The sequence below is a fragment of the Pelodiscus sinensis genome, chromosome 1 (genome assembly GCF_052426305.1).
Source record: "Pelodiscus sinensis isolate ZL-2025 chromosome 1, ASM5242630v1, whole genome shotgun sequence".
Taxonomy (NCBI): Eukaryota; Metazoa; Chordata; order Testudines; family Trionychidae; genus Pelodiscus; species Pelodiscus sinensis.
Window position 1 is genome coordinate 112,216,987 of NC_143052.1, and position 14,879 is coordinate 112,231,865.

Consider the following 14,879-nt stretch of genomic DNA (forward strand, 5'->3'; position numbering starts at 1 on the left):
TAGGTTTCAGACACTTTAATTAAAATATTGTTTCCACAGTGTTAAAATTCTCTCCAGCAGTCTAAGTGAAAATTATGTACATTTTTTCTTAATGGGACAATGCTGTAAGACTATAGCCCCAGCTTGCACTTTAATAAATGGTACAATTTTCAAAAACAATGTGTGTATCTGTTCTTATGCTAGTTCACGTCTGTCCTCTGCATGTGCCAGCACAATGGCATTCCAGTAATTCAGATCCTCTTCCCTAAGCTAGCAGTATGCTGGTTAACTTGAGGTAATGGTGCAGGCTGGATTGCTTGTTCCCTTTGGGTGCGCAGCAAAATTCAGCTAGCCACTATCCAACGGTTCTTTCCGTTCCACTAAAAGAAAAGACTCATTTCCCTTTATAAAATCCAACAGCTGAGAAGAGATTAAAGTGTTTCCATTTTAGAGGGGACAGCAGAAACATTTTTAAAAGATTGGGGGTAAATGTCTTAGGACAATGGCATTCAGTTTCATCACTTCCTTGCACACTTTGAAAATGGACAACAGGTATTTACAGTAGCACTACATTTTATTAAGTATAAAATATTTACAGATAATGTGAGGAACAGCAACTCATGTAAACCGTCAAGTTGACACTGCATTCCTGGTAGTCCCTCTAGCACAGGTTCTAGCTATGCAGTAGGTCCTCCATGGAAATTAAAGCTAAAGTATGTTAAGCTCAAGTATACCCAGATGAATGTTAGCTGACCTGATAATATCATTCAATTCTGTTGCATTTCTGTAACTTTTCACATCTCAGTCAGATACCTTCCAGAGGCTCAAAAGAATAATGGAAGAAGACACAGTCCTCCCCTCATTGCAGTGCCTAGGGGTAAAAAAAACCTGAGCATGTAGTTTACTCAAGAATAGCTCTTCCCAGCCTGTATTTGTAAAGGTATGCCTTCACAGGAGGCAACTCAGAGTGGTGGCTGTAGATAAGGGAGTGCTAAGTGGTTGTCTCAGTCTAGTCAGCACAGTATGAAGTGAAAAATTTAGCTTAGAGTGCTGTAGCTATATTACCCTAACACAGCTCACTCAGTGGAAGAATTGATGGCTGCTCAGAGATGGATTACCTACCATGGTGGGGTGGGAGAAAGCTTGTCCGAGGAATCTATGCTGCATTAGAAATGCCAGCACAATATGTGCAGTAGAGATATTTTCCTAAGATCTGCTTTTACAGGGCACCCTAAACATTTTGCAGTTGATAAGGAAAATTGTGGAACAATATTGGAGGCATATGTGCCTACAAAGACAATTCAGAGGGAAAAACTAGGGGGCTCAGCACAAAAGAACCATAGGATGTACCACAAGACCTAACACCCCAGAAAAGAGAGCACAACTGGAAGGATGGGTGTACCATGTGGATGCTCACAGCTGGGGTAAGCCAACACAGCTGCTGATCTCATGGGCTAACCCTGCAGGGAAGACATACCTTAACTGGATTAAAGGCTCACTGCCAACATATCCCCACTGTACTGGATAATGAGCTAAAGTTTCAGTAAGCACAACTGAGTGCAATGCCAACTGGCACTTCCTCCTACGACTTACAGGTTTGCACCAGCACCACGTTGCATTCAATATTTGGTAGAAGACGGTAACAGGCAAGCAATACTCCTACATATTTTAGTCAAAAAATTGCAGCGCTTGAAACTTTTCCTCTGCTGATCTCTGAAAAGCCTAAAGACCTAACTAAGGGGTTATGTGTCCCCTTTGCAGATGCATTGTAAAAGAATTTAAACACGGGGGGGGGGGGGGGGGGGGGGGAAGAGGGGAAAGCAAAGTTTTAAAGTAAATACTCAAGAAGCAATCTTCTCTGGGAAAGGCAATGGCATGGATCCTGTTCTCGTCCAACTCTCTAGGAAAAAAACAGAACCAGGGTTAGTGAAGGCAATAAGCTAAAACAGCATATACAAACTCAGTGAAATTCCTGTAATTCTTCCCTGAAAGGACAGATAGCGCCCCCCCCCACCCCAAAAAGAGTTAATCCAGCCCTGAATGCTACTAGATTTGGGGGGGGGGGGCTGGGATAAAGCCAGAATTGGGGAAAGGAGGGAAATCAGTGGGTAGGTTGTGTGGCATAAGGGCAGGAGGACATTAGGGTGCAGGATGTTTACCTGGGGCAGCTCTCTTTTGGTGGTGATGGAGAAGCAGGGTCTGCCTCCTGCAGCCAATGGGAGCTGTGGGAGTAGAGCCTGCAGGCAAGAGCAGCTCCAGGATAGAGCTTCCTGTGGTGATGCAGCTCAAGGGTGGGAGGAGGGGAGCAAGGGCAGTGCCACCCAGCACCAGCCCAGGAGCTTTAGCCCCTAAAGCCTCTTTCTTAATCCTGCCCTGAGAGCAATGGAGGGACAACCTAAACATTTAAGTCAGAAGGGTTTGACTGTCACACATTCACCACCAGGCAAATGGAGAAGTTTTAAAAAGCAGCTAGTGCCAAACCCTGCCTTGATTTACATCACCTGGAGAGAGGGAATTTGCTATTGTTTCTAGCCTTTTTTTATACCACCACCTCATTTGTGTGATCATAGTAACATACGTTATTGGCCCTGGTATCCAACCAGTTCTGGAGTAATAGCCACTGTAGTGGCTACTGCTATTGCAAACAAGCCACACTCAACTGGCCCAATGTCCAACATGGTAGCCACATGTGGCTTTGACAGCTTTATGGCCTTGCTGGGAAATTGGTGCTATTTATGACTACACCTGCCTGATTTGTCATTTTATGGTCTGATCTACACTATAAAGCTTTTCCAACATAATTTTGTTGAATAGGATTGGCTAGTTCCCAAGGCAATAAAGACTGAGGAATCTGTTTCTGCAGTATTAGCCTGTAGGGAACTGGCTCTGACATACTCAGTAGCAATAAGCTGCCCCAAAGCCATGCATTAAAGTTTGAGTCACCTAAGAAGTCTCTCTTTCATTTGGCCTTGTACTACCACTCGAGGTGGCGGGTGGGCATTGATAACCCCTAACACCTGCTAGTCAGTATTCAGACAATTATTGTGGCCAACAGTCTAAAATATCATTTGCTGAAACAATATGGTCCAAATCCCAACCCCACTTCAAACCCTGAGTAATAGGACTATGCAATGGGGATCCTCTCCCCAAAGGCTATGGGGCTGCTCCAGAGTCACAGCCGTATGTCCCACAACTGATGTGCCCTACTGTGTTTGTGCAGGAGAGAGAACAGCTTGTGGATCTGAATAACTCCTGAAATGCTGCCCCTGCTTCTGCCCAACTCCCAAGAAATCGCACCAGACTAGAATGCAGTTCAGCTCTACAATACAGATGGTACTGACCACCTCCCCAAGATCCCTGCCATCCACACCTCTCCCTCTGCAGCCATGGAAGTACCAAAGAGCAGACTGGGGGGGGGGGGGGAGGGGGGAGAGTCTGCCCTTGTGTCAATGCACCATCATTGCCAAGGTTCAAATACCAAGGGATGCACTATGGGCAAATTACATTTGTTTAGCCTTTCCCCTGTCAATTTTATAAAGGCAGTTCCTGATGCATGAGAGCCCAGCTTCTGCCACTTTTCTTAGGACTCAACAGACAGTTGGATGATTCTTACTTGTTATCCCATGTTCATCACATAGTTATGGAGGTTCTGACTTATGTAATTCACAGTGGTGTTAAAGACACGCTGTAGAAGAGATGGCATTTTGTTTGTTACTGTTCTAGCTAAAACCATTGCTAGCACCAACATGGCCTTCTCTCGTTCCATTTCCAAAGGCACGGTTCTCATGAGCTCCTCCACTGTGTCAGACAGACGCCTCATTATCTCCTGAACAGAGGGGAAAGAAAAATTACTCATTTTTAGCTGTTGCCATTAGGAGTCTCTAAATATCCCACTAGGGTCTGTAAAAGTGACAAAACAATAATTCTGCCAATAATCCCAGTTGCCCCAAAACATTGCTATAGTCCCTTCAACTCAGATCTTTTGTACCCAACACTGCATCATGCATGTACTCATTTTGGGTGGCGTTTAACACCTTGAGTGACTTTTACACAATGGGGGGCACCGTCATGTACAGCAGGATTTATAGTCCTCACCTCTCTGGACATATTCTCATTCACAAATTGCTGCAGTAGGTCATTTACTACTGCTGGATGGATCTCATGAGCCACTTGATCCCCGATCTGGGCAAGCTGAGCACCAATCACCTGGAATATGTCCTCAACCGAAGAACCTAATTCCAGCAAAATAAAAAGATGATTTTAGAGAGGGTTTTGTTTACATACAGATCAAAACTAGGCCCAGTGCAGGTGAACAGGCTCAAGTACTCCAAAAGTTCTCTCTCTGTCATGTGCACACAGCCCCTCTTCCCAACAAAGTGTTGGAAACTACCACTTTCCCCAGGAATCATTCCACTCATCAGCCACCTCTGAAGTGGAACATGATTGTCCTGAATGGAGAGCTGATTGTCCAGTAGCACTATGTCACAGCTCAGGAGAAATATTCTCTCACCCTAATCATTTTGCAGTGGGAATTTAAAATATAGCTACTGGAATGATGTTTGATTTGGTCAGGTCACAACAGTAACACCCTCATCCAGGAGGAAAAACAAGTTCACACGATTTTTCACAACCATGAACAGGACCTCTTACATCTCATCTAGAATACAGCATCTCTATTAGCAGAGCTACCACGCTGGGGCCATGAGTTCAGTAGTAAGCTATAGGGCAGAGTTCCACCTACTATAAACATCCCGATTTATCTTACTGATCACCCATCCAAGAATAAAGCCTGCCCAGCCCTGCTTTGTCTGTGAGACTGGAGGAGATCAACTGTTAATACTAGTCCTATTTCATCAGCCATTTTGGATAATGTTTCCCCATCAATCAGCCAAAGCAAACATCCATGAATTTCAGCCCAAAGAGCAGAGATACAAGTTGTTCCTAAAGTCTCAGCTCAAAGCTAGCTAATGTATGTTAGGTACCCAAGTAGCCAATCAAAGTAACTTCTTCCTAAGCAAGGCTGAATTGGTAGCCTGGGGTTAAGGCTACATTATGACAAATTGCAAGGGTATGGAGGAAAAGGCATCTAGGTATATGGTGAAGAGTACTCTACAAGTAAGATACAATGCTAAGCATCATCTGTACTATCCAAATGGAGAAAGCTCAACAACTTCTTATCAAGAGCCACAGCACAGCAATACTCTGCAGAGAAAAAACTCCCTTGTACCATTCTGCTGCTGAAGAGATCTTCAGAACAGTGGAATAAGGGAAAGAGGCGAGCACTTACTTGGATCACCATTCTGGAACCGGCCACTCCGATTCCCATCTGTCTGAAGCTCCCCATCATCAAACTCATCATGCGGGAAGCTTTTTGGTCGGGGAACAATCACCTGGCTTTTCAGAGAATCCAGCTCTTCTCTGAAAGCACAGTTGTGACAGTTCTGCAGAAAGGAATACACAAGGATGCGCTCCACCTGTACATCGCCATGTGGTCCCTAAAAATAATCACCAATAAGTCGTCAGGAATCTGACAAGCAACAAGACACTCCTGCCCGATAGGGCCCCGTGCAGTACTCTTTTTCAGTACTGCATGTCTATTGTGGACCTGCTCTAGAAGCCTGAAATTATGTTAACCAAGGAGATTGCATAGTTGCATGACTGCATTCTAATGGTCATGGTTTTGTTTATATGTAGGACCTACAAAGAGTGGTGCATGATTTTTGTTTTTAATCCAGTAGTGGAAGGATTAATTTAAGATGCTCCATATATTTCAAGCTGCTTTTTTAAAACTGCCATTTTAAAACATGTACTAACACACACTCAAGACTGTTATCTTGAATTTGGGAACGGATTATTCAGTTTCCTGTTAAAAATATAACAGCAATGGATGTTTGTTTATCATTGTAAAATAAGTAATGTGATACTAACCATATAGGGGATGGGTTCTCACACCAAAAAAATTGACTGTTCAAAAGTTCACAGCCTTATCTTTCATCTCACAGTTTCTATGGGACCCAGACAAGGTCAATAATCATGTTCAGATCACTGTGGCTGCTAGCTGGGACAGTATCAGAAATCTTAGCAATACAGGCACACGCATCCACACAGACTAGGGAATCATCTGCCTCTCTGTGTGACAGCAAGTCCAAGCTGTCCGGCAGGGCTACTCAACCTGCGGTCGGTCTGTTTGCAGCCTACAGTGCGGTTTGGGTTTACAAGAGGCTCAACACACGGCCTGCAGGTGGGATCGTCTGAACATGGCCTCCACTGGGAACACACTCCATAACGGCAAGATGTCTCTCAGGTGGGGTAAAAGCATTTGAAAGACGCAAGCGGATAGGCTGGCTGGAACAGATGGGTACAGGGTGTCAGTGTTTCTAGGCCTCAGGGAGGTGGTGCTGGGAGCACCGGGGCAGTATGTGAAAGAAGCTATTTGCATATATTTGTATGTATATTTGCATGTATGTGCAACCACACTTAAGTCACGGCCCTCGGCATGTGCTGTGAGTATCATTGTGGCCCCCGGGGCTTCCAAAGTTGAGTAGCCCTGCTGTACAGAAACGTGGTGCCTGCATACCCAAACTAGGAGCCAAAATAAATTCAGACTGAGCATCCCCCAAATTATTAAATGTAATTGCCACATTTTTAGTCTATATTTTAAAAAAGTGACGAAAGTTGAGCACCTAAAAATCACTAGATACCTCAAAAGAAGCCTGATTTTCAGCAAGTCAGGGAAGGGGGAAATCAGCACTTTCTGAAAACCATGCCCCTTAAGCCAAAGTGACAATTTAAACATTAAAATTAAACTTGTGATAATTTTGAAAATGTAACCTTTTGGAACTGACCTGATCCATGCTGGCTGCTGGGACAGTGAAGCTGTGTTACCCTTAGCTTTCAACCCAGGAGTCCTTTCCCTGCAAGGAAACAAAAGGAAGATGCCAACAAACCTGCAAGCCCAGCAATTCTCTCTAACAAGCACTTACTGATACAGCTCTGCTATGTGGAACACGGGTATTCCCCGGAAACACATGCCTGGGGATTTGGCAGTCACGGGGAAGGATGTGAACACTGGACCAGATGAGCAAGTAGGCCCCTTTTAGGAGTAAAGGGGTGGGATAGGAGGCCACAATGCCTTTCCTCATCCCTTATGGATAGCTCCACCTTCCCGCTTTATGAATAGGCATGATAATGGAGAGGCCTGGAGGTTGATAATCACCATGACAGCAAGTGAATCTGGGCATGCGCCCTTAGCGGGGGCCAGATGCTGAAATGGAGAGCAAGGTAAGCTCCAGGTGGACCTCTGACCTAGCTAGTGAAGGATCCTGGATTACCAAGTGAATTTAATTCATGGTAAGGGTATTTTGGTAGCTTCCTGCCTGCCTTTAGCTGTGAGACACTCCTGTTCATTTATAAGTGAACCAGCCTGAGCCAGCCAAACTTCCACTGCCTTTGGAGCACCCTAAGTTGTACAGGAACTAACCCAGTTCAAATACCTGGTGTCAAGGTTCAAGCTGTGTGTATCCTGCCAAAGGCCTCCAAATACATTTAATAAAAGCTCCTTAGCACAGCCACACCACTGCTGCAACTCCAGGAAAACCTAGAAGGTGAACATGAGCAAGGACAATCATCACAAACCAATCAATCATTTTCAGGAAGACAACCTCACAAATGCCAAGAGCTCCCTCTGCTGGAACAGGGGAGCTTCTACTTTAGTTTGCTGAAGGAATTTAGTGCTGGCGAAAAATGCCAAATGCAGAGCTGTGAACTCTGCGCTCTTCCAAAGAGCAGACACTGTGTGGGCTGCAGTGATGCATGCTGGCCCCACATCTCAGCCCATGGACACCAAACCTGGCCTCGATGGGCCCACCTTTAAGGGGAGACAAATTTAACCTCCAACTCCACTTGCTCCTCTGTCTCCATGCTGAGGGTGCCAGCTGCAGTGGTAGGTTTGTTTGTTTGTGCAATATGGACATTAGTTCCCCAAGAATGGGCTAAGGGCACCAAGAGACTTATGATATGATCTTCCAATCACCACTGACTGGCACAGGCTTTGAAATTTCAGCCACTCCATAATAATCTCTCACATGTGTCCTGGCCCTTAATGGAGCAGTTTAAGGCGCTGAACAAAAAACTCTATTGGAATGACAGAGTGCAGGTGGAAAAAAGGAAGTGAAGCCCCCTTCCCTCCAAAAATCTACCAACTTCAAGCACAGAAGCAAACTACAAAGAGACACAAATTGTTCAGGAAAGAGAAGGTATTTCCCAGATTTTTGGAGGGTATTTGGATTTTGGATTAAAAAAAAAAACTCCTCCCCCACATATAAATACTTGGGCAGTTCTTTTATCCAGGATCTCTCAGAATGATTTTACATCATGCCATTTAACAGCCACACATTAACTGGTTGGTCTTCCTGACACAGGAAAATAAAAATTTGCTGCACTGCATCAGACCATTGATCCGTCAAGCTCAGCACTGTCTCAGTAACCACAACATATGTGATGTAAAAATCTCCCATAATGTACCAGGCCAGCTGGGTGATGGAGGAGGCAGAAGGACCTTCTTTCTATTCTCTTGAGATTGCACAGAAAACTCCCCAGGCTCCATTTTGCACATATGACTTCCATTTTAAAAAAATCAAGAGTTATTCCCCCATTAGCTGAAAGCTGCAGGTCACACAGACTCAAAGTAAAATTGGTGGGCAAATCGAAGTAGGGGAAAGGTCAGCAGATCATAAGTATGATGCAAACAATGGCTGCAGGCTAAAAAATAGCCTGAGTGTTTGTAGAGTTGCCAGGTGCTTGGCATTTTCGCCTCCTGGCTGGGGAAAAATTCAGAAAATACCAGACATCTCAGATGTCCGGAATTCTCTGATTTTTTTTACTGGACAGGAGGCGAAAATACCAGACTGTCTGGGTGAATACTGGACACCTGGCAACCCTACATGTTAGCTAACTCCAGTTAAGAACACCCACCCCGTTACTAATGGACTAAAGTTAATAGTACCATGCTAAAAAACTCCTGTAAATAATGTCCGTAAGCATTTTCTCGATTTTAATATACACCACGAAGACATTGTAGTTTCAGGAGAGGGTTTTTTTGGGGGCTGGGGGAGGAAGATTGTTTTTTTTTTAAATTAAGAATATGGAAGAGTAGCTCTATGTGACTGTATTCACCCTAAGGCTTATCTTCACTTCAGAAGTAACTTGGCCTTTTACTCAGATGTTGCCCTTTAACAGACTCCTGTCCTCACATAAAAAACACCCTACATCAGAGGGGGAAATCTCACCTTTCAAGTGATATCAAGCAATTTCTACATCTACTGCTCTACAAGATAGTGGAAACTCAACCATACTGGAGTTGAATTGTGAGGAAAAAGCACAAGAGTAATCGAAATGATGTGTTTTAAAGGTACAGATGTCACACTTATCTTTGTACATGTTCTTGAATATTAATAAAAGCAATAAATTCAGTAAAACATACAGGCTAATATGTGTACTTCTGCTGTGCTCCCTGATCTCAGAGAAGCTTACTGATGCATTATTATACATTCAAGCCTCAATTTACATGGTACGTATGTTCTTTAAAATACACACACGTACACAGTGCAAATAGAAATAATGTAAAAAGATACCAAGAGTCTATGGGAAGTAAGGGTTTAGGTTCCAGACTGAAGCCCCCAACCCTGTTTCCCAGTTGGAGTGCTGGGTGGAATGCGAAGCCTCCAACCCCACTGTCCAGCAGGAATGCCATGCAGATGGAACTGGGCAACCCCACACATCCTGCCTTCGCTCCTAGGGTACCTGGCAAGAGTTTCCATTGTCCCCTGCAAGGCTAGCTGGAGGGGGCGAGGGTATGTGCCTCATCCCTCCTGCCTTTTCTCCCCTGCCTTGACATTGCCCACCCACCCAAAGTTGGGGCTCATCCACCTGCTGGGTCTCAGCTATGTCTCTGATTTGCACATCTGGGTGATTGTGCTGCACTAGATAAAAATGGACCCCTACCATGTACAAAAATAAAGGGTCACAACCAACTGAAACCATGCCAAAAATACAGTAAATTGAAGCCTGACTGTACAAACATAGAAATATAGGGCTGGGGAGGATCTTAAGAAGTCATCTAGTTCGCACACACCCTGCTGCCTCCCAACAGGTAGGACCTAGTAAACCTGGACCATCCATGACAGGTATTTGTCCAATCTATTCATAAAACACTACAATGATGGGGATTCACAACTTCTCTTGGAAACCTATTCCATAGCTTAGCCACCGCTTTACTGTTAGAAAGGTAAACGTTAGAAAACCCTAAATCTCCATTTCTACAAACTAAACGGATGACTACTTATCCTACCCTTTCTGGACAACTGACCAAACAACCATTTAGGTATCTGAAGACTTCTATTCCCCCTCTCAGCCTTCTCTTCTTTAAACAAAAGATGTTCAATTCTTTCAGCTTTCCTCTGAGGTCCAGTTTTCTAAACCTATCTTCATATCTGTTGCTCTCTTCTGGTCTCTCTAATTTTTCCACATTTCTTAAAATGTGGCTGTCAGAACTGGACACAGCCCTCCAGATAAGGCCGCATCAGCACTGAGGAGAGCAGGACAACTGTCCCCACAACTGACATAACATAGCTAAGGAAGAAAGAACTAAACAATTGCTTTATTCCTGTTTTAAAAAGCAAACAAAAACAAACACACAAAAAACAAAACCCGTTTGAAATCCAGAGAGAGTCTGGCTAGTGTAAACTCATATGGCTAACTCTCATTACCACGATGCTCCCTCCACGAAATACAGATTATATTCCAGTTTATTCAAATATCCTAAAGAACCATTTGAAAAGGTAAATTTTTTAGATAAACTGCAGCTTCTATATGAATTTCACACTGAAATAATATAACTGCATAACAGCGCTGATAGTTTGCACATGACTCATCCTAAACTAGGGCTGCAATTTCTAGCTCATATACGTATACTGGAGGAAACTAGATGAGAGCTAGTTTGAGTATAAACAATGTGGCATGGACAGCAGCAGCATTGCTTAGTCATGCCAAGTGCAACCTTGCCTGAACTCTGTGGATATGTACTCACGAGGACTCAATTGTGTTGACAACGCTGCTGCCTGTACTACCACTCACACTCATGCAAGCGCTCATCAAGTGAGCATGAGTATTCATGTGTAAGCTGGGAATCACATTATTTGCTCAGAGATAGCATAAGAAAACACACCTAATATCATTATGCCTCTGATAAGTTCTGGATGACCCCTGATGTGGACCAATAATCAGTGTAGTCTAACGTGGCTTATTGCTATTAGAGTTTAGGGCCAAGATTTTAAAAAGTGACTAGTGACTGAATGTCTCAATTATTAGGCCCCCACTTGAGATAACTTAAAGGGGACTGATTTTCAAAGGGGGGTGATCAGCACTTTCAGAAATGTCAGGCACTTTCAGAAATTAAACAGTCTGAAACTGGACCCCTAAAAAAATGGAGTTACAAACAATCACTAAACACTTGAAAAATCTTGGTTTAGATCAGCGTTTCCCAGTGTCATCTGCGGCCCAGTACCAGTTCTTAGAAAAAAATACCGGTCCTTAGAAAAATTATCATGCACAATCGTATTAATTTGTGTGACGGAGTAGCAGCACCCCACACTGCCGAGCACGGCGGCGCGGCCCTCTTGGGAGACAGCCCACCACTGCGGCGTCTCTGCCGGGCATGCTCCTGGGCGACAGGGCTAGATCTGGCGGGTGGTAGGACCCAGGGAGAGGGCCAGGCACTGTGCTCACTGACACAGAATGCCTGGCGCTGGAGACTGCCAGGGGAGCCGGCACTGGCTGATAAAGCAGCCGGGATTGGGGCCGGAACAACCCGCTGGACAGGTAGGGCCAGTGACACAATTTATTTGCATATTCATCATTTGCTTAATAAATATGTAAATATGCAAATAAATGCTACTGGTCCTCCAAAAGCTTGTGAATGGGTTTACTGGTCCCCAGCATCAAAAAGATTGGGAACCACTGGCTTAGATCATTAGTTTAGATTTATGTAAACTTTTAAAGAGACTTGTAAATCTATTTCACCCTTGCACTATGCACAATTGGGAGCCTTAAACCAGGTCTCAATTCAGTTACAAGAAGTTTGTCTAGTGCTGCCCTGTGACTGCAGACTGGTGGGCTGGAGAAGTTTCCCTTTGAAGCCCCACTGCTAGAGTCCCAGTGAATACAAACCAAGTATTTAGCATCCCTGCAAAAACACATGGCTGTTCTTTGAGACATACATTCCAGGATTTCTGTGAGCTCTGCTCTTAGCCCAGTCTGAAGCATTTGTAGCTCACAGTACAGGCAAACACTGTGGAACAAGAAAAGTGCTAGGCTTCTGTTTTTCCTGTAGTACATTATTTTGACAAATAAAATATGCAGAATTTTAGATTTTTGGTGCAGAATTCCCCCAGGAGTAACATTTGTAAGATTCTTGCAAACCCTGGGTGATAGGACTTTGTGATAGGAGCTCTAGAAAAGAAAATAGTCACACTTACCTACTCCTGTCAACAGATGGCTGTCAGAGCTGCCTTACTACAATTCCCAACAAGCCACATAAACACTTGTTCTTAGCTTGTAACCCCAGACACAGCTTCCATCACGAAGGCAATTATCAATCTCTGCTACAGAAAGACCACACCCCCCGAGTTACTCTATTCCCTATCTTGCATGCAGCTGCCCAACCCTGTGGCCTGACTCAGTGCCATCACAGAAATTTGAGGGAGCGTGCGTGTTAAATAAATATGATCCCTGCATAAGACCGAGGAAGAAATGCATGAATCCATAACCTGTTGGTTTAGAAAGATGCAAGGTCCACTGCATGAATCCAGGGGGCAGTTTCTACAGTATAGAATTCTGCAGGTGCATAGAAGTCACTGTATTTAACACAAAAAGTATTCTCCAATAGGAGCACTCTCTGGGTCTCCCAGGATGTTAGCATCAGTTTGGAATGCAGTTTTTGCAGGGTAGGGGCCAAGTCTTGTGTTTTTCAGCAGCTCTTGCAGTGTCAGCACTTTTAAGTACTGAAGCAATGAAGGGAGTGAGATGAACGAACCACAGTTATCTACACAGTAACGTCACACACGTCAATTCAGGAGTAACAATGGTGGCCACTGAAAACCTTGTTTGTATAATGAACTGTGCTGTACCCATGTGCAATAGAACTACAATGCAGTCACAACTTGCTTCATAAGAGAGACAGCAGCTGTATATATGGAGATATACCATCTCATAGAACTGGAAGGTACCTTGAGAGGCCATTGAGTCCAGTCCCCTGCCCTCACAGCAGGACCAAGTACCATCCCTGACAGATTTGCCCCAGATCCCTAAATAGCTCCCTCAAGAACTCACAACCCTGGGTTTAGCAGGCCAATGCTCAAACCACTGAGCTATCCTTCCCCCCCTCATGTTTGCGAGATACATGGAGGCCAATTCCATCTTGGGCTCTGACAATGCATCGGTAGGGTTAAAGAGCTGCAAATTAAAGTTCGGAAGCAGCCCCTATGCTGCTGCTCTTGCATAGGGTTGCCAGGTGTCCGGTTTTGAACCAGACTGTCCAGTATTTTTCAATTTATTTACTGGACAGAAAGCTCAAATACCGGTATTTGAGCTGTCTGGTAAATAAATTGAAAAATACTGGACTAATTCAAAACCAGACAGTTCTGTTTTGAACCGGACAGTCCAGTTTTGAGCTTTCTGTCCGGTAAATGCATTGAAAAATACCGGACATATAAATGTCCAGTATTTTCTAATTAAGTTAGTTTTATTATTATGAGCAGAGCTCGACAAATAATGCACATGTGCAGAACCATGTGGCTGGCGAGCAGGGCTCACCGCCGGTCGGCAAGCCCTGATTATGAGTATCAGTACGTAGTTGCGTACTGCCTGGCTGTGTGAGCGTGTCTACCAGCCAGGCAGTATACAGCTATGCAGTAGAGGGGGAGGGGTGGGGCTGGATGGAATCCCCGGGGCCAGACTCACCCGTGCTCCCTGCCACGACCATGCGCAGGACAAGCAACATCCCGGGATCTGCATGCACCCAGGTCAGCACCACTTCCCGCCGGCCAATTCTCTCTCACACACACCCCCCAGCCAATCCCGCTCCCCCAACCCTTTTCCAGCCAGCCCTGCTTCCAGCCGGCCGGTCCCACCGCACTCTCCCCTGGCCAGCCCCGTTCCCCCCGAACCTCTCCCCCCCCCATCTGATATCAAGTGTGTCCAGTATTTTTTTTTTAAGCCATCTGGTAACCCTACTCTTGCAACCCCAGCAAAACAGAAGTAGCATAATGTTCAGCAAGATAGAATTTCTCAACTTTTATGCAGCCCATGCCCTGGGAAAGCTGCCCTAAATTAAAGCATTTCCCTAGGGGGTTTGCAGCAGTCAGATAAGGCCACTTTCAACCACTGTACTTCTTGGCCACACCTCCTGTGCTGCATCTCTTAAAATGCTCAGCCCAGACTTGGTCTCATAACCCATACAGTATTTCACCCACTCCTATGCAGGTCTGCAGACTGCCCTATTAGAGATTTAACCTTCTATCTTGTGAGCAATTATTTTAGCCTCAGCCAGATCAGGTTCTTTTTTTGAGCCAAACAACTATACTTTCCAGTCTCAAAGGCTGCTTCTCTTTTCTCATTTAAGAGGGGCCCAATGAAGCGAATATCAGCAAAATATCAGACTTGAGCCAAGAGTTGGGGAAAAAAAAAGGTAGCTAAAGTTAGGTTCATAAATCTACATTTAGGCTTCTAGAGGTGGAATTTTCAAAATGTGTCACTCATGCATGCATGGTATGGACACTTTAGTGTTCTAAATGTGTAAAGAGAACATATGAGGATGCAGCTCATACAAACACAGAAATAATCCC

General features: G+C 44.5%; 1 protein-coding gene across 2 annotated transcripts in view; it reads right to left on the reverse strand.

The window, feature by feature from the left end:
• Positions 1-14,879, reverse strand: part of BID (BH3 interacting domain death agonist) — a 33,849-nt gene continuing 18,970 nt past the window's right edge. For both annotated transcript variants that reach the window (XM_075896850.2, XM_075896846.2), the window contains exons 2-7: positions 7,473-7,576; positions 6,825-6,893; positions 5,267-5,474; positions 4,075-4,211; positions 3,593-3,805; positions 1-1,879 (exon numbers count right to left, since the gene is read on the reverse strand). In XM_075896850.2, coding sequence (XP_075752965.2) covers positions 3,596-3,805; positions 4,075-4,211; positions 5,267-5,474; positions 6,825-6,833 — 564 coding nt within the window. In that variant the 5' untranslated portion in view covers positions 6,834-6,893; positions 7,473-7,576 and the 3' untranslated portion in view covers positions 1-1,879; positions 3,593-3,595. The remainder of the gene's footprint in view (positions 1,880-3,592; positions 3,806-4,074; positions 4,212-5,266; positions 5,475-6,824; positions 6,894-7,472; positions 7,577-14,879) is intronic.